General features: G+C 36.7%; 2 protein-coding genes across 2 annotated transcripts in view; one reads left to right on the top strand and one right to left on the bottom strand.

Annotated features, from left to right (window-relative positions):
- Positions 1–21,728, top strand: part of GTF2F2 (general transcription factor IIF subunit 2) — a 96,266-nt gene that overhangs the window by 26,850 nt on the left and 47,688 nt on the right. The window contains exon 3 of the mRNA XM_043993365.1: positions 16,571–16,652. Coding sequence (XP_043849300.1) covers positions 16,571–16,652 — 82 coding nt within the window. The remainder of the gene's footprint in view (positions 1–16,570; positions 16,653–21,728) is intronic.
- KCTD4 (potassium channel tetramerization domain containing 4) lies at positions 1,512–3,874 on the bottom strand. The gene has a single exon (XM_043995054.1). It carries the CDS (start codon positions 3,799–3,801, stop codon positions 2,893–2,895), a length of 909 nt encoding a protein of 302 aa, XP_043850989.1. The 5' UTR covers positions 3,802–3,874; the 3' UTR covers positions 1,512–2,892.

Below are 21,728 nucleotides of genomic sequence, written 5' to 3'. Positions count from 1 at the left end.
GCATAACAATTGGTGTAAGTTGTATAGTACCTTAAAGGGGTTTGGAATATGATACTTCCCTCTTTTCCTTGCCTGAATTGTGACATGAGTCATACTATTTAGATTTTTTAAAAAGGTGATCAGTTACTGAAAATGGGCAGCCTTATTAAGAGTTAACATTTAATGGTGACATTAATTCCTATCTAGTGATTCCTTCCTATTTTGATAATTATTTTAATGTAATGGTTTCCTTTATAATTTTATTTTATGCATTTAAAAACCTTTTTTTTTTTTTTTGTCTGAGAAGGGGTCCATTGGCTTTACCAGATTTCAGAGCAGTCAATGACACTAAAAAGATTTTTTTTAAGGAAAAATATTCATAAAGTTGAAAAATGTCAGGGTTTTTTCATGAATTACATAGCATAATTTTTAGACACTTAACTATATTGTTGAACCAAATTTAAAGAATATGTAATCATTTAAAAAAATAAACTTAAAGGCTTTGAAAATTTTTTTATATAAAGACGTGAAATTTGGAGACACTTAGACTGGGTTCGAATCCTATCTCTACCATTTGCTGCCCCTCTGATTTTAGACAAGTTGTGTATTCTTCCTGGGCTCATTTTTCTCATCTATAAAATGAGAGGGTTGAACTTCATAATCTCTAATGTCACTTCCATTCTAAATTTGTAAGATGATGATATAAACTCTTCAAGGGACATTAGGTGTCCCTAGCTATGATCTTGACCAGTGCCTTCATTCTTTTAAAATGATCCTGTTTCTTTAAGATTGTGATTTCCTTCAGCAAGGCAAATGTTTTTTAGCATAACCCTGAAAAATATTAAGTTTGTGGATTCTCATTTCATTGATTGGAATGCTGGCCTATTTGTAGTAGTATTAAGATTTGTGGACCCTGTAAGACACAGATCTGTCAAAAATACTTTTGTAATTTGACCTGAAAATTTGCTTTAACAGGGCCAATTTATTTGTGACATTTTAAAATAAGATTTCTTGCATTACCAAATGCCAAATTTCAAGGAAAAAATAAACCCATAGACCAGTCAGGTATATAAAAGTCAAATACTGTTTACTTTTAAAATAAAGATTAAAACATGTTAAAGATCACCTGATATTTTATGAGAAATAGCACATTCCCTTCCTTTTCCATGTGCTTAAATAGAATAAATTATAGTATGAGAATTTTAAAATGTGGATTATTAAAATAACTTTTCACTAGCCATAGTGTTTGGGTTTGTTGGTGGTTTTTTTTTTTTTTAAGTATGCTTTTTTCAGGCGATCATAAAGAAAGATTTCTTTTAGTGCTCATATTTTATTTAAATCTGTACCCAACATTGGGTGTGATGTTTAATGCAATTCAATATGTACCTTTGAAAGTGAATTTACTAATTAATGATTTTTGTGAATGTTAAACTAAATTTTACAAAAATAAATTAAAAATATAATCTGAGATATATCCTTGAGGGATAATTGCACGTGTATTATTACTAAAACTTATGCTTAATCTTTTTTAATTTTTTTAGATTAAAAGGCCAATTTTAGCAGATTAGATGAGTACTTTGCATGGAGAAAGTAGCATAAAAGTAACTCAGCTTCCCTGTGCAAGAAGTAAACATACATTTGAAAAGCATTAAAAAAAATTTTAGGTGCATGATTTCATTTAGACATATAAACCTGAAAAAATTTAAATTATTCCTACTACTCTTTAGGCATTTTTTGTGCGCATGTTTAAAATTTATTTTTTGGAACTTACTTGTTTTATTCACTAACCAGGAATTCAAAGAAACTACCATTTTGATAAAACCCAATTAATCTTAAGATCTCATAAAAATGTTTAGGGTCAGAACTATATCACTATTACAGTTAATTGAATCTTTTTGTGACTGAATTATATTGCAGGAGGAGGAAATGATGATTTAGTATTTTTAATCTCCAAAAATGTTCAGGTTTTTTGTTTTCTTTTGTTTCTGAAACAGCTGCTACTTAGGGTTTTAATAAGAGCTCTACCAAGACTTAAGTTCTCCATACCTGTAGGACTTCAACCTGTAAATACCAGATTTGCTAATTTTACAACTTAGGTGACAATCCAGTTTTTTTGTGGCATGGTAGTTAGCTATTTCATTTTACACATTGTTACATGAGATCATTAAGTGTGACTAAATATTAATATTTTGACATTACTACTATTGTTTATAATCATGCATACAAGAAAAGAAGCTAGCATTGTTTTTATTTCTTTATTGTTACAAAACACAATATTCTAGGAATTTTCAGCAAACTATCAATTCAGCTGTAATTCCAGGTTTTTTTTCACAAGAAGCTGTGAAATGTTCTTTGTTGCCTGCCATTAAAATTTAAATCAATATCTTTAATGCCCTCTTGCAGTCTCATTTTTGTTGCACTAGAAACCTGTTTTAGTTGATCTGCAAGTCTGTTTTGTGCTGAGTGCTTATATTTTCCAATTCAGCTGCTTTATAATTTTTCTGAAAGCACAGTTTTTTAAGTCTTGTATTCTGTTAAAATATTTTTATCATCATAAAAGTGCAATAAGGTACATGCATGTTAATCGTGCAAGTGCCCAAGACATTTTATATTGCGATTCCAGTTGAAAACCACCTGAAGGAAAAAATAAATAGCAAAAACATTCAGTATTTATTTACAGTTTTTAGAAGATAGTTTGTTTCTGTTTTAGGTGCAGGATTCTGTCCAGCACAAATAGCCCAGAGATGGATGTCATAGATAGAATTTACATACCATTAGCTCACAGTAATTCATTAGCAGCAGAGCTCTGGGGTACAGAGCTAGTTAGGCATGTTATTTGTGATGTCTGGATGCTGTATTTTAACAAGGTTTACCAGCTTCATGCTTGTTGCCTTTGTCTAGTGACAGAAGTAATCACTTGATAAAATGAAGTGCATCGCTGTGAACAATTGACCCTTTGGAACAATCCAGACTGGTCAGCAGTCTAAAGCCACATTTTAAAGCCATCATTATAGCCTCAAACTTAAGAGTTTCCAGGGTGCAGACAAAGGTGTTGTCTTCCTTTAGCACGAGTCGTGTACCATTTTCGGACTTTATGAAGTATTTAAATTGAATAATATTTGAAGATATAGAAAACTCCTCTGGAAATCCATCCAGCCGGCTCTTTGACACCAGTACAATTCGAGATTTTATTTTTGTTATGAAATCAGGAGCATTACAAAAGATTCTCAAACCTTGAGAGCGATCGTGGTTATCAGTGATTTCCAAGAAAGTCGTCTCTCTGGATGTTAGCTGTTCTTTCTCCCACCTTGATTTCACTTCTTCCGCCAGCCCTTTAAGCTGAAAGAATTCTGCCTCCTGGGCCAGGAGTTGATTTTCTCGAAATCCTTCTGGTAGTAGAAGTTCTCCATTCCGTAAGAAGTTCAGAACATGTCTGAAAAGGAGCCCATCCCTGTCTATGAAATAGTGACCATCCGCATCAAGGGGGCAAAGAATTTTTCCATTGACTATACCTTCAAGGAAAGTATCTGGATACTTGGTCAGTGTTTGTTTTTGAGTAATATACAAATATCCACCAACATTGAGAGTCGTCAGCGTTTTGCAGCTCTTTCCTTGATCAGTAGTACCTTCAGGGCTGTTGTGTTTCCCCTCATAGTCTTTTTCTTTTTCTCTCCTGTTTATTTTACGTTCCATTTTCAAAATCTCTGCAGCTTCTTGTTCTTGGCTTAGACAGAGCTTTTTAAAAAGCACCACCACCACCACACAAACGCCTTTATTCAGCTCTAGCTCGGTGATGGAATGGAAATGCTGGCAACCTCGCATGAGCTGTCAGCTCCGTTTTGCAGTAGGTGGCGTATCAGCTATGTATGCAGGAGGTTTCAGGAGTAAGACTGAAAAAGAGAATTTGCATTTAACTGTATGAGGGCAGAGATTGGTTACAAAAGCATTTTCTTTGCAGGCAGGAAAGTTAGATCATTCTGAATATTTCATGTGCTTACGATCAAAGAGGTCACGTTTTCTTTTTAATGACACAGGTAAACATGAAATTTCCTTTTTGTATCTAATACCTTTTAAGCTGCCAAACCAGTGCTTCGTGTTAATAAAGCATTGAGTCATTCAGAATTTCTAACATACTGTCATTTTTGGAAACTGGGTGTTGGATTAATGCTTTTTTTTAGTGTTATAGATTTTAGGGACAGTGTAGATAATGTGGGTAGCTTTGTAATCTATAAGCTTCATACATGACACATATACTTCATAGTGTCAGTCTTTTGGGGGTTTTTTGTTGTTGTTGTTTTTTCTTTTTGAGAAAATTAGGAGAGCTACGCCTGTTGTTTATTGTATAGTACTCAGTTCGTTTTGGCATGACATTCTGATTGCAGTATCCTCCACAAGAGATGATTTCTTAGTTTCTTTGGATGTAAATGACTTTTTCATTTTTTAAGATAAAAATCAGAGAAGGAAGAGAGATTCAGTAATCATTTATACTTGGTTCTTTTAACTTGCCTATGGTATGTAATATTGAGGATAAACAATTGCTGAACAAAGACCCAGACTGCTGTAGCTTGAATATATAACATCACACTATATATAACCAGACTGGATATAGTGTGGAGGAGGGGAGAAGGGAAGAAAGCAAAATGACAGCAAGGAGTGGCAAATTGAAATAGCTTGGTATGAGACAATGATAGGGTACATGATAAACTAGTTTTTTCTCCATCAAATAAATAGTAATAGATCAGGAAAAATTGAGAGCACCCCCCAACCTCTGTTTTTTCCCCTTCCAGAGAATGAATACCTGCTTGAGTCCTTTGAGGGGAAAAAAAGAACCCTTTTTTTTTTCTTTCTTTCTGGGGGCTCAGTAAATATAATTTGCTTTCCAGAGCAGTGTAAGAAGCTAAGCCTGTTAAGGAGGAGAATTTGCTTAGGTTTTTATACCCAAGATTTCAAGTTTGTTTATTTGCAATCTTTTGACATATTTGTTTAGTTTGAAGAGATGAACTAGGTAGCTCTTAATGCAATAACCCTTATTTTATAATTTGTTTCTCTAGCAGCATAAAATGTCATGTCTTATTAAATTAACCTGATATCAGTGTTTAATACTTTTCATATGAAAGAATTATTTGTCTAATGCCATTTTGTCATTAGTAATTAATATTACAAAATAATTTTTATTTAGTCAATAGTTGTAAACTGTCTGTAAATGTATTATTTCCCTGTTATGAAGGAGGATTAAAAGATTATTGTACTTTGCTTAGAAAAGTCTTAAAGAATTTTTTTATATCTTAATATTTTGTGATCCGTTTTCACAGAAAATGTGTGGAGGGGATTAGTGAGAGAAATAATTTGAAGGAGAAATTTTCAACATAATTTAAATAAACCCATAATTACTATGGTGTAGAAAACTTATTTTATGAAAACAAAAGGGCAGATGACAAGTACATATTTGAAGTTAACTTCCAGTCCGATGTAATGGCTTTCCTATTCCTTTACCCTCCATATTAGTCATTGTCACTTGTAACTCATTCACTTTCTTAACATGTATTTTTGTTGCTATCTTTTGTTTTAGCATCATCTTTATTTACTGGTATGTCCCTGCCCCCAGCCGTCCTTTACCAGAGAATTTTTAGAAAGAGCAAAAAGCAGTTCCCCAAACTAACCAACATAAACTCATCTACTTTTAGTAAAGACTCATTTATTTGCCTTGTGTTTCAAAAACAAAGTAACAAAATAAAAGCAACTCGTAGAAAGAAAAAAGGCTAGGCACCATTGGACATTCATCTAATAGATGTTCCTTCCTCAGTGACCATCAGTCCTTGCCCCAGAACAGCCTTAGAAGGTACTGTGGTGAGACAAGAAGTAGGCTTTGAATGTATATAAGTATGGATGACACATAGAGGCATGTGTGTAGATACACACGCATCTGTACATTTCATTTTGAACTCTCTTTTTGCTTCTTTGTGTTTCATGGTCTCCTAATGTTTTCCCTTTTCTTATCTGGAGACTTTCTTCCCAGTAGAAAGGATGAGGGTATGGATGAGAACAGACTGTATGGAACGCCAGGCCTGGGTTGCTCAACCACTTCCAGATGAGAATGGTTGGTGCTCTGATGCCCTCCTCACTGTGTTCTATTGTTCAGCTTGTGACACCCTATCTTCAAACTAGTTTGCATGACAAAGTACACTGAGTCTTTGGACTGCCAACTTTTCCCTCCTCAGAAGTGGTTTCCACTCCTATTTGTTTAGTCTTTTTTTTTTTTTTTTGGTTGGCTGGGCAATGAGGGTTAAGTGACTTGCCCAGGGTCACACAGCTAGTGGGTGTGTCAAGTGTCTGAGGTCAGATTTGAACTCAGGTCCTCCTGAATCCAGGGCCGGTGCTTTGTCCACTGCGCCACCTAGCTGCCCCCACTCCTATTTGTTTAAAGCCTGCTTTCTTCTCATGAGTAGTATGGCATGCTGGCCTAAGGACTTAGAATCTGTGACTTTGACATTTGCAGTGAACTGAGGTCAATTTCTCCTTCTTCATTTGTAAAAATGGCCTACCCAGGGGGCAGCTAGACACTTGACACCTACTAGCTGTGTGACCCTGGGCAAGTCACTTAACCTTCATTGCCCCATGCGCAAAAAAAAAAAAAAAAGGCCTACCCCTTAAAATTAGTTGGAAGAATAATTCATAAGTGCTGTTTACGGAAGCAGTTTTCTAAACTTAATAGAGCTACTTAAGATAATTTTTTTTCTCTTCATTTGTTTCAGTGTCATGGGCTAAATTCTAATAAATAATTTTGCATTCTCAAAAACTTTTTTTATTTGTTGAAGAAGATATTCCTTGTCAGCCCCTGCTTGAAATAATAAGCTTGCAATGGTGGATATTCCTGCCTCCAGGCCCAGCACTCTACTGTACACCTAGTTGCCCAAACAGAAATTGCTTTATTGGTTTTAGTAAGAATTTATTTATAAAAATTAGATTGTAGGGGGCAGCTAGGTGGCGCAGTGGATAAAGCACCGGCCCTGGATTCAGGAGGACCTGAGTTCCAAATCTGGTCTCAGACACTTGACACTTACTAGCTGTGTGACCCTGGGCAAGTCACTTAACCCTCATTGCCCAGCAAACAAACAAAATTAGATTGTACACTAAAGTAGAGATGGTTAACAAATTCACATGGACAAACATTTATTAGACTTTGCTATTTGCAGTAAGGGAAATAGAAAAATTATGGGGTAGCAAAGTGACACAATGAATAGATTGCCAGGCCTAGAGGCAAGAAGACTCATGTTCCTGAGTTGAAACCCAGCCTCAAGACATTTGGGCAAGTCACTTAATCCTGTTTGCCTCAGTTTCCTCAATTGTAAAATGAGCTGGAGAAGGAATTGGCAAACCACTCCAGTACCTTTGTCAAGAAAACCCCAAATGGGGTCACAAAGTGGTGGTCGTGACTGAAATCTTTCAACAATAACAAATAAAAAGATTAAGGACTAGAGAAAATGTTTTGCAGAATGACTAATGGTCATTATAGAAGTAGTAGAACTTAAAGAGTAAATACTGTTGGGCCCATATTTATCTCCACACATATAACTGAATTTGATTGTGATATAAAACAATTTTGGTACAATTTAGCATGTTTTTCCTACAGGTTTTTGGTTTTTTTCCGGTGATTTGGGGTAATAGTGGTTTCTTCTGGAACTAGAGGACTATTGACAAAGCTTGTGGCTAACAATTCATTTCCCAGTATAAATTGAGATCAAAGTATCTCTGAGGGCCATACAGTTCTTAAGTTGTCATTTTTGTTCAGAGAGCAGGATGAAGAGAGAAAGACAATGTTTTAGTAGTTGCCTAACTGTATAAATTCTTCATGCTCATGTATTTTATTTTGCCAGCCATTTTTAACTACTTTTATTGTAAGCCTCTGGGCCAGCCCTGCCTAGAATTTTGTAGTTGTCTTGCTTAGGGGACAGACCTGAAGTAACCAACTGCTACCCTTACTAAGCATTTCTTTTTTTTTTTTTTTTTGGTGAGGCAATTGGGGTTAAGTGACTTGCCTAGGGTCACACAGCTAGTAAGTGTTAAGTGTCTGAGGCCAGATCTGAACTCAGGTCCTCTTGACTCCAGGGCTGGTGCTCTATCCACTGTGCCATCTAGCTGCCCCCTACTAAGCATTTCTTGAGCTGAATGCCTTTTATATGTCCTGGCCTTCCCATATTTCTTCCTTTTTTTTTTTTAAAGAGTTGACAGGCTCGCTTTATTGTACATTCAAAGACAATGGGAAACGTTGTTGTTTATCCTTCTTTCTCAAAGAGGACATAGGGAAAGTGATGTTATGATTTGCAGTGAATTGGATTTAAGTGAGGGAGGGCTGTGCAAAGTCACCAACCTCACCTTTTTCTCCAGTGCCATCTGGGTCTAGAGATGTTTAAGATAGCCCCAGATGTTTAAGGCATTTGGGTCAAGTGACTTGCCCAGGGTCATACAGCTAATAAGTAAATGAGGTCAAATTTGAACTCAGGTCCTCCAAACTTCAGGGCCAGTGCTTGATATCCAATGTACCACCTAGCTGATGGGAAATGTGGTTGCGTAGGAAATATGGTCCCCTGTAACTGGTGACTCAAGCCTTTGAATAAGACCCTCCTCATTGATGTTGTTTCTGTATGGGGGTGGAGTTAGCAGGAGCTTGGGAAGTAAAAATCTTAATTTTTCTGGCTTTCACCTTCAAGAGAAGACACATGTGGTTTTAGACTCCCCTCGGGGAGAGATTTCTTGAGGCTGACTCCAGGAGAAAGCCAACGTGCCAGTTGAGGATGATATAGTTTCTGGGTTTTTTTTTAATTAATAAAAACATTCAGCAAAATATCAAGAAATATGATTAAACCCACAAAAGTATACATAACCAGTTAAACGATGAACTTTTCTCTAGAATCCCTTGTGCTGCTGCAGTTCATACTTTGCCAAGCCCCCACTATCCATCTGCCTTTTCTATTCCTACTTACAGTGTTGTTGAATGCTACTAGAAGAAATTCTACTACCTTGCTAAATAGATCTGCTACAACAACTCATATCTCATGTCATCTGAGCCTAACTGCTGCATGGAAAGACTTTGATCCTTCCCAACTTGACCATATATCCCATAGTCACCATTTTAAAGTTTGTCTCTCCTATACCACCCCTTTTTTCCTCAGTCTCAACAAAGCACTGTACTTCCTATTAGATTCAGAAAATAGTGGCCATCTATGTTGAGCTTCTTTTTCTCCCTGTTTGATACCTTGAAATTCCTTGCCAGCATCTTCCATCATCTCCTTTTCTCTGGTCCTTAAGGCCACCCTCTCTACTTGATCCCAAGCCTTCTTATATCCATCAGGATCTTCTCCTTCAATCATCCTCCCTCTAACCTTTCATCTCTATCTTTTGGCTCCTACCCCACTGCCTACACAATCCCCAAGTTTTTCCCATCCCTTAAAAACGTAGATTTGACTTTACCAGTCCCTTAAACTATCATCCTCTGTATTATTCCCGCAAACTCCTACAGAAGAAAAACCCTGTTTCTTTCCATTTTTCCCACTTCTACTCCCATTCTCTTCTTAATCTTTTGCAACCTGACTTCTGACTGTACTTCTTGACTGCTCTCAACTGAAATTGCTCTCTCCAAGATTATCAATGATTTCATAACATTAAAACTGACAAACCTAACAGATAAGGAAGCAGAGATGTGAACTGGATTCTAGACTCTCTTATCTCTAGGTTCTGTCCTTATGATCCTTTTACTTCTCTTATTGGTTCTCTTCCCACTCCCCACATATATAACTGAAATAAATAAGCCATTGTATTCCTTGACATTTTGGGATCCATCATTCTGAAAAGAGAGTGAATCACCCAGCTTCCCAACTTAGAAAAATAAACTTTGAACAACCTGCGTGCCAACCATGACAATTGAAATAGAAATGCTATATGTATTGGGTGTTTTATCACATTGATAGAGTTCCCAAGGAATATGCCAGCTAACTATATTACAGAAAATATATGTAGAACTTGTTAAGGGCTAAAATTCTAGCTAAACTGTCTAAAATATCTAATGAGTGGTCGCCAATAAATTATAAGCTTTAGCAAGAGTTAGACTTTTAAGCATTTATTAAGGAGAATAAGAATTTGGTAAAGAGAGAGAGAAAGGCCTACATTCATCTATCTATTAAAGGGAGAGTGCATTTCTAGCCCCACTCTCCACCAGAGTCCAAAGGAAAGAGAGTGAGAGCGAGCGCCAGTCTCTTCCTTCCTCCTCCCACCAGCCTGCGTCACTTCCTGACGCCAAAGAAAAGACTCCTGGTCTTGCCCTCAAAGACCTTCACTTCATGGGCAGAACTCTTCTACAGTAAGTCTCCAGCAGGTGGTGTTATTCCAATCGTTATATGATCTAATATCCAATTTTAAATCTCACAAACTTCAGCCTTGTGCTAACACTAGCAATGTGGAGAGGAGGTTATCATATTCATGAAAAATTCTGGTTAGATGAATATTCATAATAATAATAAGAAGAAGAAACTTATTTAAGTAATCTTTCAAGGTTTACAGAGTCTTTTCCTTACAGCAGCTCTATTAGCTGGTGTAAATAGTAGTTTCCTCATTAGATTGTGACCTTCCTATAATCATACAACTACTAAGTTCTGAAGCAGGATTTGAATGCAGGTTTTCTGATTCCAATAACAGAATTCCATTCACTGTGTCACACGGCCTCCCTTTTAAATATCTGTAGGATTGAACTAAGTCTTCTGAGAAGCCTAGGTAATTTTACTCTGGGGAACATTTTTAAAAATTCAACAAGGAAATGTGACAGAAGGAGTTCAGTGTGTATGGAAAGCACTCAAAACTATTAGCCTAGAAAAAGTTCCTTGAATAGGAAAAATTTCATTCTACATTTTCCCCCACTCTAGATATGTGTCTGTGCAAGACAAGGGCGATGAAAGGAGAGAGGGAAGGGGTAGAAGGAAGAGTGAATAGACAGACAGACAGAGACCAAGATGGAAGGGGGGAGGAGAGAAAATGACATGGTCAGAGAGAAACTGAAAGAAAGGGGGAGGGGATAGACACAGAGAATTATTTTAAATTTAAAGAGAACTGAGTCCCCACAGATATCCAGGTTTCAAATTGTCTGCCAACAAGGTACTAGCACTGACAAGTCTTATCAAAATAGAGTTTCCATCCTAGTTCACACCCATCAAAGAGCTTATGAAGCCATTGGTCTGTATAAAAACAATTTTTTTTTAGATATTTAAAACTAAACAATTTGATTTAAAAGTACAACTATTAATTCTTTAAGGGCAGTTAAGGTATTATAACTATAGCAGTTTTTTTTAAAATGGGAAATAGAAAAATGACTTGTTAATAGTGCTCAGAATTCCTTCTTTTTTTAACAGCCTTTCAATATAGTCTGTAAAATGATATTTTAGAATCAGAGAGCTTATCCACCCTCTTCCTTTGGGAGGCCCCCTTCTTCCACCAGCCAAGATTCATGGCTTCTTTCAGAATTTCAGGTATAAATTGCATTAGCTCCCTGGGTATCCCATTCCAATGTTTTCTCCAGTTTTTAACTTAAACCCATTTCAACTTATTCTATTACTGATAGATAAGAGAACCACCAGTTAGAATCATCTTAATACAAATTTTCATATACCTGAAGGCAGCAATAAATTTACATTTTTCCTAATACCCTTGGCACATTTGATTGTATCTTACATTTTAATACTATTCACTGTATAGAATTGTTCTTAGTTAATGTGTTAGTCATTTTTTTCCCTCAACTATATCGTGGTACATGATTCTTCCTGTAATTCTTTACTCTCCTATCCTTTTTGTGGAAACTGGGCACAATAGAGACACTCAGCAAATTTTAAAAATTGAATTGTATGCTCCAGGCTAAACAGTCCCCAATTCCATTAACCTTTTTCCAGATGGCCTATTTTATACCTTTTAAGTTTATTTTGCCCTTTATTGGAGTTGAACTGTGTGTAGTAGTTGGGGAAGATGGTCAGTTTTCTAAGACCTCCTGAATCAGAACATAGCTTCATTATTTGATTTCCAGGATTTAGACAGGCACATATTCATCTTGTGAATATTAGAAAATATGGCCCAGTACCAAATATAATATAGTTTTGGCTCTGTTTTTGCTGGTACTCCCCTTCCATTAGAGCAGACAATTGAGTTGATTCTATATATTGTAGAAGATAAATGAAGCTCAAATCCAACACTAAGCTAGAGAGAATAAAGGCTTGATGTGCTATACATATCATTCCATAAACTGTTGAAGATTGAGGAAAGATCAAGTAGAAGACAGACAAGCTTATTCACAACTATTAGTTGAAATAATATTTTTCTTAAAAATGGAAGACTAGTTTGTCTGAGTGCTCTTTTTATTGGATTAAACTGAGAGATCTTGCTTCCAGAACCATAAGCAGGTTCCCTGGAAGATGGAAATACTTAAAATCTATACATGTTTTCATTACCTTATTTCACTTGCTGGGGCTTTATTCTCTCTGAGGTGTGACTTGGAACAGGCAGGCAGGCAGGCAGCCACTTCCCATCTCAGGAGAGTCAGCAATCCAAATTACAGTTCTGTGGAACTGAGTTTAAGTTCTGATGCCAGTTCTCTAAGTATCCTCGAGGTGTGACTGTGTCCAAAGGATCGTATAAAGAAGCATGCTCTATAGCTTCCAAACATACTTGGTCTCGTTCCTGACATGCCAAGGAAGATGAATACCTTTCTAGGTGCTGCTTGAGCTCTGATCCATTTGAATCCCACATCATTGTATGAGATCCACTAAACTAGAACCAGTGGTCCAATGCTGACCACTGTCGCCGAATCAAACAGTGTAACAGCTGGAAAGGACCTCAGCAGTTCTCTCCCACTCCCTACCTGGCACAGGATCCTTCCTATAAATAACGGCTCCAAAGAAGTTTTGGCACCCAGCTCCCCAGCATTGCTGGAAAACCAGAACAGACATGCCCTGACCCTTCAGATAAATGAAAAGAGAGCTACAAAAAAGAATAGCTCGAAGGGAAAACCTCCCAGGAAATTAAGAAGCTGAAGGAATGAGGAAACAGAAGGAAGAGACTGAACCCCTCCCCCCACACAAGAGAGAAATAATCGACCTGTTGTGAGAGCCTCTGGAGTAAATGAGGTCAACAAAAGATGTAAAGGAAAATTTGGCACCTACAGATAGAAATGTATATTGAAGGAAAACTACAAGAAAACAAATGTGAAAATCAATAGCTTAGAAAAACAAGTGGAACGCCTTAGTAAATCAGTGGAGCATCTGAGGAGATTGGAAGAATAACAGCAACAAAATTAAGTGCAACCAATCAACAGCAAAATAATCAAACAAAACTATTATATGAAAACGTTGCCTTCTTCCCAATTCCCTCCAGTTTTCATCTTTCTTGAAAATGATGTGTTCACATCTGAACATAGAACTTGAGAGATGGCCTGACCAAGGCAGAATGAAGAACTTTTTGCCACCATCACTCTGGATCTTTTTTGTCTCTTAAGATAGCCTGGAATGGCATTCTCTTTTTGGCTGCCATGTCACCTAGTTAGTTTGATTCAAGGTCCCTGTTGACCAGCCCTTTAGCTCAGACCTTGGCCATTCTCTCCCCCCATACTACTTTTTTTTTTTTTTTTTTTGGTGAGGCAATTGGGGTTAAGTGACTTGCCCAGGGTCACACAGCTAGTAAGTGTCAAGGGTCTGAGGCTGGATTTGAACTCCTGAATTCCGGGCTGGTGCTCTATCCACTGCGCCACCTAGCTGCCCCTTCATACTACTTCTTAAAAGAATTTTGTTGTGGGTTTTTTGATGTGGAAGTTTTTAGCAGTATTGGTTCAGACCGAAAACCACTTAATCTGTTTTAATAAAAGGAAGGTCCATTCCTATTTTTCTATATGTTCAAGAAAGTATTTAACTCCTGAAAAGGTGATGAATATTCTTCTCTGCACAGTACCTCTCAGATGAGAGGAAGGAGAGCAATAGAGTTGAAATGGGTTTTTGTGAACTTTTCAAACCTTTCCTTTATAATTACTATACAAAGATAATATAGTAATAGACTTGTGCCCTTAAGTAGCCTAATGGAGAAAATACAAGCAAAAACCAAATATCAGCAAATCTTTAATTTTAGAGGAAAATCAGTGTGATTTAGTAAAAAGGAATATAATCACAACATCTCATAGCTGGAAGGTAGAGATGTTAGATACAAGTTAATCTGTTTGACCCTCTAATTATATAGGTGATCATGGCTGTGAATCCAAGAGAACTTAACTAACTTTCCCAAAGTAACATGACTTCTTAGTGACATAAACCAGTTCTCTTGATTCTTGGGATAGTTCTTTCTTTACAGTATTCTCTTAGAAAAATCGTACAGTATGTTTACAAAAATTGATTATTGTATAGTGTTCTTACAAAAATTCATTATTTTTTAAAGAAAGATTTATTTTTGAGTACAAATAGTAACAATAATTAGGCTAACAAGACACTATCAATTATGGGTCCTTTTTTAGTGAAGAATGATTTATAATATGTCCATCAATTGTTTTGTGTGAAAGTGTATGTTTTTAACAAATGTTATTCGTAAGGATTTTAAAGTCTTCCCCCCATCTTGTTTACACAGTTAATTTTATTGGCAGGCTTAAAAATATATATATATATATATATAATGCAAAAGGAAACTTCCGTTTAGCCTATCTGTATTGTCATAGATTAAAAGTATAGAAGTTGCATCATATCCAGAGAAGTGGGATTTTCCCCTAAATATGAAAGAGTAAAGATTATGGAAGTTGATGCCATTTAAATTTTTCAATATTTCGTATGCAGAACTAATATCCCTTTATTCCTGGTAATAATTTTTTTCAATTAATCGAATTTATTTTAGGATATGTACAGTTCAGAAAAAACTGGATTTTGGGGGGCCATGTTTCTCTTTCTAACAAGCTATCCTCCTGCCCATGTCCCCTTTTGGTCATTCCTTCTTCTCCCCTCTGCTCTGAGACCCTCATATTTAAAGATTCTAAACCCTCTGGGCTGGAAACATCTGATTTGCTAGCTGATTGTGCTTCTCTGCTTGGGACCTCAAGGGTGGGAAACCAGTCAGACCACCCTCAACAAGACCTCTAAGATATTTGTACTTCCCTGATCCCTGAGCTGCTCTTAAGCTCCTATCAGGGATCTCAGTAAGAACTTAGTATATGTTTCTACTTTGGTTTTTGGTTTTGGGAGGGGGGGGTTGTTTGTTTTTTCCCTTTTGTTCTGATTCTTCTTTCACAACGTGACTAATGCAGAAATGTTTAATGTGATTGTTATAACTTATATTGGATTGCTTTCCATCTTGAGGAGGGGGGAGGGGAAGGAAAGAGGGAGAAAAATTTGGAACTAAAAATCTTATGAAAAAATCTTTATGATTAAAAAAAAAAGGAACTTAATATAATCATGTGCTGAGTTCCTGTGCTGAGAAGAACCCAGGGCTTCTGACTCTAAAGCTAGTAGTCGTCTTTTTGTTATGCTACATTTCATCTGCCCACATTATACAGAAAAAGTAAGGAACAGAAATTGATTGATAATTCTAGAATGTTCAAGTTAGAAAAGTCATTCGAGATCACTTAATCTAGTCACCGAATTTCACAGATAAGGAAACTGAGTCATGGGGAAAACATCATTACCTGCCCAGAGTCCCAGAGTGTTTGTGGCATTTTGTAGCCTCCAGAGAATGTAAACTTCTTGAGGTCAGGGACTACTTTATTTTGTCTTTCCCAGTGCCTAGAATAGGGCCTGGCATATCATAGGTGCTTAATAAATGCTCACTGATTGATTTCCACTCTTTTATAGTGTATGCGCTTTAAGCCACGGTCCCAAATTTCAGGTCTGGGAAAAAAGTTGGGGAGGGATATCTCATTTTAGTTTTAAGCAGATCTTTGTATACTGAATTTCTCCCTTCTCTATGTGAATTCTTAGCACAGCCATTCATTTGAAAAGTTTCCCTGTTCTTTTGGCAATTAGCAGCCAGGTAAAGCATTACTTTAACAACTCTTAATGGCCCCATAGGCAGAAATGGCACAGGACATATTTCAGAAAAATCAGCCCACCTGCTTGTATAGCCTATTCCAGTTTGGTAGTCCTTCAAATTCATCCTCATCATTTAATTGTAGTATTATTAAAGTTGAAAAGACATTATCTAGCTTTTTAGAAATTGCTAATCTGTCCAAAATGTTTACAAACCTACCAGACATTTCAGTAATCTTCTTGTAAGTCCTATTACAGGTCTGTACATCTTTGAGTTCCCTCCTTTTCTGCAGTGGCATCAACCATGCCCTGCCAAGACAAAGCCATAAACCAAGAAATCTGTAGTTTCCTCTTGGCATCAACTACTGGCATATATGAGGAGCCCGATTCTTTATTAAGTGAAAATAAATTTCCTTAAATCTCTGATAGGCATGTCAACTTTCAGATAAAAGGTTCTGTTTCATGCTGTATTGTATAATTTTGCGTAGTAGATCAAAAGATAGCACTGGAAATAGTCAATATTATATCTTTGAACATACCGATTTAATATGTTTTTCTTTCCATTCAAGATAAACTTTCATTGGAAGGAATAGTGGTACAGCGTGCTGAATGCAGACCTGCTGCCAGTGAAAACTATATGAGATTGAAAAGGTTAGTATTCTCACCTTTGAAACAAATCAGTGATGGTGATTTTTTGAGATCTTGGCACCTTTTTTTGTAGATGACAGGTATATGTATATGTGCAAAAGTGTGTGTGGTAGCATATGTTAGAATTCCAGATACTACTTAACCATGAAAATTTTGCTGACAGTTACTTGAATTTTTTTCCTGAAACCTTCATTTGGTGTTTTTGTTGTTGGTGGTAGTGGTGGGGTTTTTTTCTTCTTCTTCATTTGTTTTGTTGTTGTTGTTGTTTGTTTGTTTTGTTTTGTTGAGGCATTTGGGGTTAAGTGACTTAGTGTCAAGTGTCTGAGCTGGGATTTGATCTCAGGTCCTCCTGACTCCAGGGCCAGTGCTCTATCCACTGCGCCACCTAGCTGCCCCCCCCCATTTGTTTTTTAAAAAACAAATGAGAATTTCTTTGGCACTGCAGAACCACTGTCTTGCCAGAACATCTCAGGGTTACCCTTGTTTGGACCCATTTTTTTCCCCTACTAACCCGTGTGTATCAAAAGTATTTAATAAAAAGAAAGAAAGAAAAAAAGTATTTAATGAGACCTTTGTACCATATTCTAGATCATTGTTTATAAGCCATAATTTATTATTACCATATACCTAAAATACTGCATTTTATAATTACATTGTCAATATATATACCAAATTTCTTATTTTACTTTTGACTTATAGGATTTTAAAAATAGAACTTTGAAATTCATTTACTTTTCTTTTTTTTTTTAACCACTGGTCTTTAGGATTTTTTAGATTATATATAATTATATAACTGTATTTTATATATTTATTTGTTAGTGTCTTTGGAAGAATATAATTTTGATACCTAAATTTTAGGTGTCCCCTTTTTAAAAAACAAGTCTTTGAAAGTGGGAACAATATTTGTTTTTATTATGTTTATTCCAGCTTGTCTAAAAACTTGTATATTTTAATTTTGTGTAATTTTAGAATCATGATTTTTAGAGTGCATGCCAGGTAGTGGAATGAATGCTTGAGTTCTGCTCCCAGGTCTCTGCCACTGACTGAGCTATTTGACATTAGGCAAGTCAGTGTAGCATTTTTTTTTACCCCAGTTACTTTATCCATAAAATGTGGGAGTTGAACTAGATGATTTTTTGGGGTCTCTTTTAGCTCTGAAATTCTGTAATTATAAGGGGAGAGAATATTTTTTCGTTTCTCTCCTTTTCTTTATCAGGAAATTATCTTAAGCATTCTCATATAAGAAAGGGAAAATATAGTGAACTGTAATTTATTGCCAAAGTTTTTTTTTAATGGACGTTAAAACCACATTAAATATATGTGTAAATAAAAAATAGCTACAGAGCATGTACTTTACTGAATTGAGATGTATCAACTGTAATCTCCTGCAATTATGTTGTTCCCTCAGATAAAATCAAAGCTTCTTGAGGTCAGAGACTGCTTTGGGGTTTTTTGTCCCCAATCCTTACACAGTGCCTGGCACAGATAAGGCATTATATGCCTTATAATGCTTTTGAATTTGATAGATTCAAGACTTACCTTTTCCAAGCAGTATTAAAATTGGAATTTTACTGGTTGCATAGACCAGTTACTAGCATCTTCATTAATAAAAGCTAGTTAAGGGGCAGCTAGGTGACGCAGTGGATAAAGCACCGGCCCTGGATTCAGGAGTATCTGAGTTCAAATCTGGCCTCAGACACTTAACACTTACTAGCTATGTGACCCTAGGCAAGTCACTTAACCCCCATTGGTCCCCGTTTTGTTTTTCTTAACAAACTTTGAGGCAGTCTGGCTACTGAATATGATTCGAGTGAGAGGGGAGAAAAAAAAATAAGGGACTGTGAAAAATGACCAAATAATGCAAGGAAATTCTTGGTCTCATTTATAATTCCTGACTTGCAGTGATCACTTATGACTCTGGGGCTATCAACTGACTGCTTGGTCTAGCGTTAAGAGAAAGCTGAATGTAGCTAGAAGTCCCAAGGTGTTGTGATGGTGATAGAGCAGTGGGATTCAGTTCAGTTTTAGTGTTCTTGCAAGTTAGCAAAGCTTTCGGCACACTGAAAATTATTTATTTGCTCATTTTATTTTGAAACATTTTAATTTTTAGTGTGGAGTTATTTTCTTAGAACATTATAGTTTGAAATGTGAAGTCCTTTCAAATGGATCTGCTAAAAATAACAAATTGTGGGAAATTGTGTGTAAGTATGATTCAGAGTGAAACAGTTGCAAGTTCTTATGTGATTAGATGGCATTTTAGTGTGCTAACATCTTATACTAGTTTTGCATTATTTATAATATACTATGCCCTCTGGAGTTGTCAGTAGCTCATCAGTTCATTGATGATAAAAAATACTACCTTGAACAACCCAATTATTCAGTACGTTTGGGGGCAGCACAGCGCAGCATAACAGCAAAATTGCTGGACTAAGAGTCAGGTGGGAGTCAAATGAGCTAAGCTATGTAAAAGCATCTTGCAAACTTGAAAGCATTTTTACAAATGTCTGCAATTAGCTGGTGTCCAAGCTGTGTGAACCCTGTAGTGGAGAGTTGGGAGAAACCAAGGCAGACTATACCCTGGACCCTGCTCTCCCGGTGAGCCGGTGGCTCAGGGTCTAATTTTGCTCTTTTGTAGTACTTTACTTAATCATAGGTCTTACAGCGGGAGTACAGTTCTGTCTATATATACTGTCCAGTCTGTAGAGAGGTCCCTGCTTCATCCCTATTTTCTAGATGAGGCAATTGTTATTGAAAGTTTGTTATTGGAGCTTTATGTGATATATGAGAAAGATTATTTAACCATCAAGGATAGTAATCTGATATGAAAAGGCATGTATCTATTCCACTAATAGGTAAGGTTTATATAATGCTTTAAAATTTGTAAAATTTGTAACGCACTGTGTGATTGGTCTGGACTTCCAATTTCAACCACGTGGAGGATTCCCAACGTGGAAATTCCCTCTATTAATGCTAACTGACAACTCTTCTGTACTGTAGAGCTTTTCCTGGGAGGGACAGTAAGAGATTAATTGGCTTTCCCAGATCTACCCAGCTAGTATACGTCTAGCCTTTCCTTGCCACCCAACTGCTGTGTCTTCCTTCCCACGCTGATTTATGTGTATTTGTATTTGTTCACTTGACATTTATTCTTTATATATTTTTATATGAGCTTGCCTTCCCCATTAGGATGTAAGCATCTAGAGGGTTAAGAACTATTTCACTCTCTAGGCTGATGATTCTCAAATCTACCCTTCCTGCCCCAACCTCCCTGCTGACTGCTAGTCTCACATCTCCAACTGCCTTCAGACATCTTGAACTGGATTCCAATAGACATGTTAGACTCTCTCTGTCCGACACAAAGCTCATTATCTTTTCCCCTAAGTACTGTTCTTTCCCCTTTCTCTCTCTCCCACCCCCACCTTTTATTATTGTAGAGGGAAACACTCTTCTGGTCTCACAAGCTAGGACTCATTCTGGTTTCCTCACTATCTCTCACTCCCACCTATTTTGTTTCCAAGGCTTGTCAGTTTCACCTCTGCAGGAACTCTTGAATATTTCTCCTTCTCCCCTGATGCAGACCCTCATCATTTCACACCTACATTATTGCCTTAGCCTGCTGGTGGGTCTGCCTGCCTCAGGTCTCTCCCTACTTCATTCCATCCTCCTTTTAGCCACTAAAGTGATATTCCCAAAGCACAGGTCTGATCATGTCACCCTCCTCAACACACTATGGTGGCTCCCTATCACCTCCAGGAACAAACACTAAATGCTTCTGTTTGGAATTCAAAGCTCTTCATAACCTAGCTTCCTTCTGCCTTTCCAGTCTTACTTACTTACACCTTACTTTCTGATAACATACTCTCTGGTCCAGTGACATTGCTCTCCCGGCAATTCCATGAACAAGACATTCCATGTCTCACCCCTGGGCATTTCTCCCATGCCCAAAATGCTCTGCTCTGCTCTGCTCTGCTCTGCTCTGCTCTGCTCTGCTCTGCTCTGCTCTGCTCTGCTTACTGACTTCCTTGGCTTCCTTTAAGTCCCAACTAAAATCCCATTTCTTCCAGTGCCTTCCTTTTCCGTTAATTATTTCCTGATTATCCTGAATGTAGCTTGTTTTATGTGCATTTGTTTGCATGTTGTCTTTCCATAAGCTCCTTGAAGACTGGGACTGTCTTTTGCCACTTTTTGTATCCTTAGTGATTAGCACAGTGACTGACACATAGTAAACGCTTAATAAATGTTGGTTGATTGTGCTTTTATCCTCAGAACCCAGTACAATGCCTGGCACATGATAAGCACTTAACAAATACTTGTTGATTAATATTTTCTTGTTATATAGAAATTTGTTTTGAATTGCTATAAATAAAAATTAAATATCAAGTGATAATAGTCTGAAAATTAATTTAACTAGAAGTTTCTTTAATGTCATATCTCCGATTATAATCTGAACATAGACCTTAATTTTCCCAAAATTTGGCAGGCATAAATCCTAAATGCAACTTATTTTTTAACTTCTTTCAAAGACCTCTCATTTTAGAAATTGGTTCTATATTTGGACCAATAACGTAAATTATACCCTTTCTCTCTGTGCCTTCCATCTCCTACCTTCTTTCTTAGTTAAGCTGACTGAGTAAACTGATTTTGCTGATTTCCCTTTGTGAAAATCACAATATTAGGGAGAAAAAAGAAAAGGTTGATTCAAAAAATGTATTTTATTTTATTCCTCTGAACCTAATTTTTTTCCAGGAGATTTTATGAACCATTGTTTTTGTTTTTCTTATATTCTTTAACATCCTGTTGAAGGACTTTCCCTCTAGGTGCAGAGCTTGGGAGGAGCAGAAAAAAATTAAGTTACTTTTCCCACATATGAGAGGTGAACCAGTAAGAAGCAGATTGTGATATAGCATTTACTTTCTTTGAAAAGATCACCCTGGGCACAGTGGATAAAGCACCGGCCCTGGATTTAGGAGATCCTGAGTTCAAATCCAGCCTCAGCTACTTGACACTTACTAGCTGTGTGACCCTGAGCAAGTCACTTAACCCTCACTAACCCACTCAAAAAAAAAAAGAAAAGAAAAG

This window comes from Dromiciops gliroides, chromosome 3 (assembly GCF_019393635.1).
Source record: "Dromiciops gliroides isolate mDroGli1 chromosome 3, mDroGli1.pri, whole genome shotgun sequence".
In the NCBI taxonomy this organism is placed as follows: Eukaryota; Metazoa; Chordata; class Mammalia; order Microbiotheria; family Microbiotheriidae; genus Dromiciops; species Dromiciops gliroides.
This window is presented reverse-complemented; position numbering and strand designations above follow the sequence as displayed.

Bases quoted from the DNA above. Each gene is read 5' to 3' on its own strand.
- KCTD4 (XM_043995054.1), bottom strand. From the start codon at position 3,801: ATGCGAGGTTGCCAGCATTTCCATTCCATCACCGAGCTAGAGCTGAAT.